At 39.3% G+C, this 6,963-nt stretch overlaps 1 protein-coding gene and 1 long non-coding RNA gene across 2 annotated transcripts in view; both read right to left on the bottom strand.

Moving 5' to 3' along the window:
* Positions 1-289: 289 nt before the first annotated feature.
* On the bottom strand, positions 290-1,780 carry LOC131481473 (zinc finger protein OZF-like). Its single transcript, XM_058670464.1, has one exon. It carries the CDS (start codon positions 1,778-1,780, stop codon positions 290-292), a length of 1,491 nt encoding a protein of 496 aa, XP_058526447.1.
* A 4,367-nt stretch (positions 1,781-6,147) lies between these two features.
* Positions 6,148-6,963, bottom strand: part of LOC131481430 (uncharacterized) — a 41,915-nt gene continuing 41,099 nt past the window's right edge. Inside the window, exon 3 of the long non-coding RNA XR_009246322.1 lies at positions 6,148-6,250. This is a non-coding gene — a long non-coding RNA (uncharacterized LOC131481430). The remainder of the gene's footprint in view (positions 6,251-6,963) is intronic.

Genomic DNA, 6,963 nt, shown 5'->3' with positions numbered 1-6,963 from the left:
GAAAAATGATTTTTCAGTCAATGCTGTGTCTTTGCTCATTTCGATGAATATGCCAATTATTATAGCATGTATACTTTCCACTGTGCTGAAAATGTTTGTGTGTGAATTTTAACACACATGTAACACATTTCTGCTTTCCCATGTGAATTCAGATGTTTAATGAAACTTGACTGCTTGCAGCAGTATTTTCCACTCATTTCATTCATGCGGTTCTTATCCTGTATGTATTCTCTGATGTCGAATGAAACCTGTCTGGTTAAGTAAAGGTTTTAAGATACACACTACATTCTTAAAGTTTCTCCCCTGTGTGGACCCTCTGATGTATGATTTGGTGTGACTTCTGAGAAAAAGCTTTTCCACACTCACTACATTCATAAGGTTTTTCCCCAGTGTGGACCCTCTGATGTCTAACGAGGTGTGACTTACAAGAAAAGCCTTTCCCACACTCTCTACATACATAAGGTTTTTCCCCTGTGTGAATTCTCTGATGCTTAATGAGGTCTGCCTTAAGAATAAAAGCTTTTCCACACTCACCACATTCATAAGGTTTCTCCCCTGTGTGGATTCTCTGATGCTTAATGAGGTCTGACTTATGAATAAAAGCTTTTCCACACTCCCTACATTCATAAGGTTTTTTCCCAGTGTGGATTTTCTGATGTGCAATGAGGTTTGAGTTACGAATAAAAGCTTTTCCACACTCATTGCATTCATAAGGTTTTTCCCCAGTGTGGATTCTCTGATGTGCTTCAACGCTTGACTTATGAAAAAAAGTCTTTCCACACTCTCTGCATTCATAAGGTTTTTCCCCAGTGTGGATTCTCTGATGGCTAATGAGGAGTGACTTATGAATAAAAGATTTTCCACACTCACTACAATCATACGGTTTTTCTCCAATGTGCATTCTCTGATGATGAATGAAACCTGACTGGGTGGTAAAAGTTTTTCCACACTGTCTACATTCATAAGTTTTTTCCCCAGTGTGGACTTTCTGATGGGTAATGAGGTGTGACTTATGAGTAAAAGGTTTTCCACAATCTCTACATTCATAAGGTTTTTCCCCAGTGTGCATTCTCTGATGGCTAATGAGGTGTGGTTTACAAGGAAAGCCTTTTCCACACTCACTACATTCATAAGGTTTTTCCGCAGTATGGATTCGCTGATGTCTAATGAGGTGTGACTTACAAATAAAAGCTTTTCCACACTCACTACATTCATAAGGTTTTTCACCTGTGTGGATTCTCTGATGTCTAATGAGGTGTGACTTGCGAGCAAATCCTCTTCCACACTGTCTACATTCATAAGGTTTCTCCCCCGTGTGGATTCTCTGATGTGATATAATGCTTGACTTAGCAGCAGAAATAGTTTTGCCACACTCATTACACTCATAAGGTTTTTCCACAGTGTGGATGCTCTGATCTATGATTATGCCTGACTTATGAAGAACAGCTTTTTGACACTCATTACATTCACAAGATTTTTCCTCAGTGTGCAATCTGTGGTGTGCGCTCATGTTTGACTTACAAGAAAAAGCTTTACCACTCTCGCTGCATTCATAAGTTTTCTCCCCAGTGTGGACCCTTTCATGTATGATTAGACTTGCCTTATGAGGAAGCACTTTTCCACACTCCCTACATTTATAAGATTTTTTCCTTGTGTGGAGTCCATGTTGCCCAATTAGTGATAATTGCTGGTGAAAGGCGTTTCTGTGCTCATTGCATTGATACAGCTTCTCTGCACTTTGAAGGATCTGTTCTCTAATGAGGTCTGACTTCTGGTACATGTTTTCTTTAGATTCATCGGACACATATAAATGTTGTCCTGTGTCAGTTCTCTGTTTGGTGGTAAGGCAAGATTTACAGCAGCCAATATGAATTGCTTCTCCCACACTGACAGGTTGCTTATTACATGAGTGTTTGGTATAAACTTGCTCACATGCTAGCTTCTTCCCACTGAAAGTTTTCTCATTTCCATTGTGTTCAAAGGACTGCTGACAAATGTGGATCTTGTCAAACTGACTGAGACTTTTCTCACTCTCGAGGTTGTTCTCAGGGACATTAGAGGTATGCTTCTTTTCAAATGGTATCTCATCAGGCTTCCTGTGGGAAAAGCAAATTTAAAATAAACTGTAATATCATATTCTCTCCATTCTAAAGGCACCAGATCTTTGAACCCCTCGTGGGGAGTTGTTTTCCCCCTCAACTCTTCCAAGTTCAACTGGTCAATTAACCGTAAAAATTTGGTCTACAACTGGTTTTCATTATCTTTTTCTATACTATATTAGAGGAAAGAATCACTGAGCTTTCCTGTTAACATTTGGTTCAGTGCACAATAGAGGACCTGAAAAAGACTTTTGACTCATTTTTCATGCTTCACATCAGCTTATCCTCATTGGGGGATGGATGAGAGTCCAGGCACCACAAATATTCACTTTGGTTTGAGTTTTAATGCATCATCTCAGGGAGAAGTTCACATGAGTCACCCCAAGGGCAAAGAGAAAGAAACTTATTCACAATGGGCAATAATGTCTATAACCTCACCCAGAAAAAAGGGTGAGACTTGTGGCTTCCTTCTTCCAATGTTTTGGGCTAGGCAGCCAGTTCAGGTTCACCAGCGTGGAAGCCACACCCCCACTCCATCTAGGCTTTCCCTTCTGCCCAACTGTGACACTCACCTATCATCACCTGGAACTGAGAGGAGGTGGCATTGCATTTTTTTTTTTGTAACCACTTCCTCTCAAGCCCCTATAAAGGCCCAGGATAGGGAGAGGCTCACTCTCTTGGTCACGTGCTTCTGAAGGTTCCAGATGATTTCAACTTTTATGATTATGCCTTAGTTGCTTGGCTGGGGTCTGTGTGAATTCCTGGCCTGACTGTCTACATGACACCCACCCAGCAGGACACTTGGCAGGTCACAAAGGTAGACCACTGCTCAGGAAGGAGGTCCCTGGTGTTTGATAAGAATCATTGCCCTACAGCCCATCCATATCTTTTGCAAGTTGCTTGCAACCTACCATTACAAGCCTGCCAACTTGCTCATTTTGAAAGTTAACAGCTAAAACTGACCACTCATGAATGTATAATTATATGGAAATGTCCTGGCATGAGTTGGGGGCAGAACAGGCTGAAGTCAATCAAACACCTCAGCTCTATGTTCGCAGTGAAAAACTGGGCAAAAGGTGCCTGAATGAAGGATTATGTCAGTCAGTCGATTCTTCAAAGACCTCATCGTGCTTGGAGTGGTGAGACTGGCAGCAATTCATAACTGTTGAACTATCAAAACAACTTGAGCAAGAACCTTGGAGTATGCCCCAGGTCTGGGACCTTGGATGGGTGGGAGACTGAGTGGGGCTTTTCCCATAAAATCTCCTTTTACCTCAGAAATATGAAGGAAACAATATGGAAATAATAGTCTTGCCCATTTTCATGTAACCCTTGAACTTCTTTACCCTAATTAACTATGTAACGATTGTCAAAAATACATTAAAAAATGGAAAAAGGAAAAAGTTGTATTTATATTTACTGGAAATTCAGATATACAGAGAGGATGTCAGACACATAGGGAGATCTTCCAAGTGCTGATTCACTTCCCCAAAATTTGTAACTTTCAGAGCTGAGTAGCTTTAAAGCCAAGAACCAACAGCTTTTTCTGGGTATCCCACACAGGTGTATAGTCACAAGCATGTGGGGTGTCCTCAACCATTTTCCCAGGCCACAGACTGCTGAGTTCCATGCGGTGGGTGTGAAAGACACGAAGTTGTGAAGAGGACTTTTTCATTGTAGGCAAGGCCGCAAGCAATTTCCTGCTGCATGGCAAGGCCCAGTGCATGTGTCTACAACCACCTGAACAGCAGTCCCACCTCCCTTTGCATAGACACCAGACAACCCCACACTGATTTCTATAATATATCTAGGCATTGTCTGCCACTTTGGAGTTACATTTTATGATCAATGTGAGCTTGGACAATGATGTTGGTGATAATGTCTTAGCAAAAGGGCCTTTTAATATTCCTGCTTTCTTGGCTGCCCCACTCATTAACGAAAATCAAGGGTGTTAAGTCCCTACATGTAGCAGGAACCTATGCTTAGGGTTGTCCTCCCACATTGACCATATGCTAATCAAGGATGTTAAATCCCTAGATGTAGTGGAAATCTATTCTTTCCCTCTTTTCTTAATCTCTATGTCCCTCGTTCTGTGATGCACTTCCTCCCTTAACTGACTCAAGACAAAGTTGTAGAATCAGGATTGTAATAGAATGTGTTACTGATTGCCAGGTACCATCTATTGAGAACTTCCTGATCACAGGATTAGGGTGGCTGATATCCTGCCCCAAGGGGAAACAATTTTCAGAACTATCCTTAGGAATGCCGCCCCCTTGACCAAGTGTGAAAAGTGGGTGTCAGAATTTGTGAAGGCTTATGTATAAATAAAGAGGACAGCTTTCTCACATTGTCTATTATGATCCTGAAACTGTAGTGGTCCATTTATTTTATATGCCTACTCCAAGCACCCTTCTCAAGTTCTGAATTTCACTTGAGTTGGACTCTATTAATGGTTAGAGAGCTGGATGTAAGAGGGGCTGCCTGGACACAAACAAGTGTCCATATATGATCCCAGTGCATGCAAGATGAGGGACAGCCACGAGGCTACCATGCCATTCCCTTAGGTTTGATCTTTACAAATGGCTTAAGTGGGCCTTTGGATGACCCCTGTACATGAGATGAAAAAAAGTCAGTTTCTTCAACTTTGTCCCTCATTTGGCTTCCTACCTCTGAGAGCTGAACAACCATAGAAAGGCAGGTGTACATTTGAAGCTGTGTAGTAACAGCTATTTCCTTGTTGGTTGAGAGACAACCAATAGGAAGTGTCTTAGCCAGAGGACCATGTCCAGACAAGGAATACTCAGGGGACACATAAAAATCTGAGACCCTCCTGATAATGTTTGCTGTCTCCACTTAAGAGACACACTATCTCCTTGCTCTCTCCCAAGAAATGCTATTTTATTCCCTCTACTTTCTATATTCACCTGGTCACTTGGCAAATAAAACTTCTGTCTGCAAATGAAAAAAAAAAGTAGAAAGAAAGAATGAAATCCTATTTCTCAAGTCTCATTTTTGTACAATTTCCCTTTCATATTGTGCTTCAATTATGGCCAGAATAATGCTATACATCTTTGTGGCAATGCAGCTCTCTTTTCAGTTATTACATAATTTTTGTGATTAAAACTTACCTGAAGATTATTTCTTGACCTTTCTGATTAGCTCCAAGCTGCTCATTCTTTCCATGGGGATCTGAAATGAGGAAAAGAGTAACCATATGTATGAATCACATCTAAATGATTCTTTTCAAATGCTCACGTGAAGCCAATGAGATTTGTTGCCATTCTAGATACAAGACATTTTAACATTAGTAAAATGTGGACATTTATGAGCATTTTTAATTAGGCACTACATCTCATGTTAATACCTTAACATAATACCCATTGTTTAAAATAAAAATTTCAATTATGTGAGATTGCATATTTACCTTAAAGCAGGATATGACAGAAAATATGGTATAAAAATTCAAAATAAGACTTGGGGTATCTTATATCCTATATTAGCACTAGTTCGTCTTTTCCTGGCTACTCTACTTCAAATACAACTTCCTGAATGTGCATCTTTGGAGGTGGCAGATGTGATTCAAGGGTCTGGGATCATGAAAAGACCCATATATACTTCCAGATTTATGGTGACAGGCTGGCAATTTGCTAGAATAAACCTATATATGGAGACTATAGATTGCCTGTGTCTCACTGGCTGTCCTTCTGGAAGAAATGTAAAGTAAAAATCAAATATAATTCCAGTCAGCATTTACTGAGCTATGTATCAATTGCCCATAATGTGCTGACCTACCTCGAAGTCTCAGCTTGACAGATTTCTCCACTGTCCATGGTGCTGATTCTTGCTCCAACTTGAAGATCACATCTGGCTTTGTCATAGAGTACCCTGTTCATGGAGAATGATGTAGATTTTCCAAAATCACCATTAGTCCTGCCAACTACTACACTTTATAAAATATAAACTCTTCTTTCATTAGCAAACTATACAGATGTGTTCTTCTTAGGCATGACAGAACTTCACTCACCCAAGGACAGCAGATTGTTATAGGTCTCAAGCATCACCTCCCTATATAGGGTCCTTTGAGTATTGTCCATTGTCTGCCATTCTTCCTGGGTAAAGTCCACAGCCACATCTTCAAATGACACCAAGACCTGTAACAGCACATGTCTCTTTAGTTCTGGATCATTCAATAGAAAAACTGACAGTGCATTCTTTGTATATTTAATTTGCAACTTTTATGGATGCATTTTAATTTACAATTTATACAGCATAGAGGAACAGTTAAATGAAAGTATCTTGTGTTGTATTACTTTTGCAATCCCAACACTACAACAGACTATTACTTATTCTCTTAAAGATTTTTTTCTCTAAAGATTCTCATTCTAATGAACTGTTGAAGGCATTGTAAGAATAGCTATCCAAGTGGAAGATATCACTTTGTTATTGCCTCTCTGATTTTCAACTAAATTAAGATAAATAATCATATTGACACTGAGCCAAAATATTAACTCAGTAACTATAATACGAAGCTGAGTTTAATTCTTTTCTGTGTGTTCAATTTAAATCTTCTATGAATGCAGCTTAATCTACAATCCATATGGCAACATAAAGTAAAAACAAAATAAAACAGTTTGTCCTGTATAATGTTTGTAATTCTGAAGCTACAATTCCATTATTATTCTGTATCAGATTGTTTTCTATAATGAGCATAAAATGAGTTCATTGTGCAATCTTTCGATACACATGAGCTAAATAACATGCTAGATTAGAAAACTAAGATAAATGCTTAATATTGCACAAGATAATGAGGTTTTTCAGTAGCATACTAATGATTTCCTCAAACATACTGAGATACTTAAAAATA

Source organism: Ochotona princeps, chromosome 11 (assembly GCF_030435755.1).
Source record: "Ochotona princeps isolate mOchPri1 chromosome 11, mOchPri1.hap1, whole genome shotgun sequence".
In the NCBI taxonomy this organism is placed as follows: domain Eukaryota; kingdom Metazoa; phylum Chordata; class Mammalia; order Lagomorpha; family Ochotonidae; genus Ochotona; species Ochotona princeps.
Note: the sequence above shows the minus strand (reverse complement) of the source record. Positions and strands in the feature narration are given on the sequence as shown.

Coding starts and splice junctions, on each gene's coding strand:
- LOC131481473 (XM_058670464.1), bottom strand. CDS start 1,780: ATGTACCAGAAGTCAGACCTCATTAGAGAACAGATCCTTCAAAGTGCA.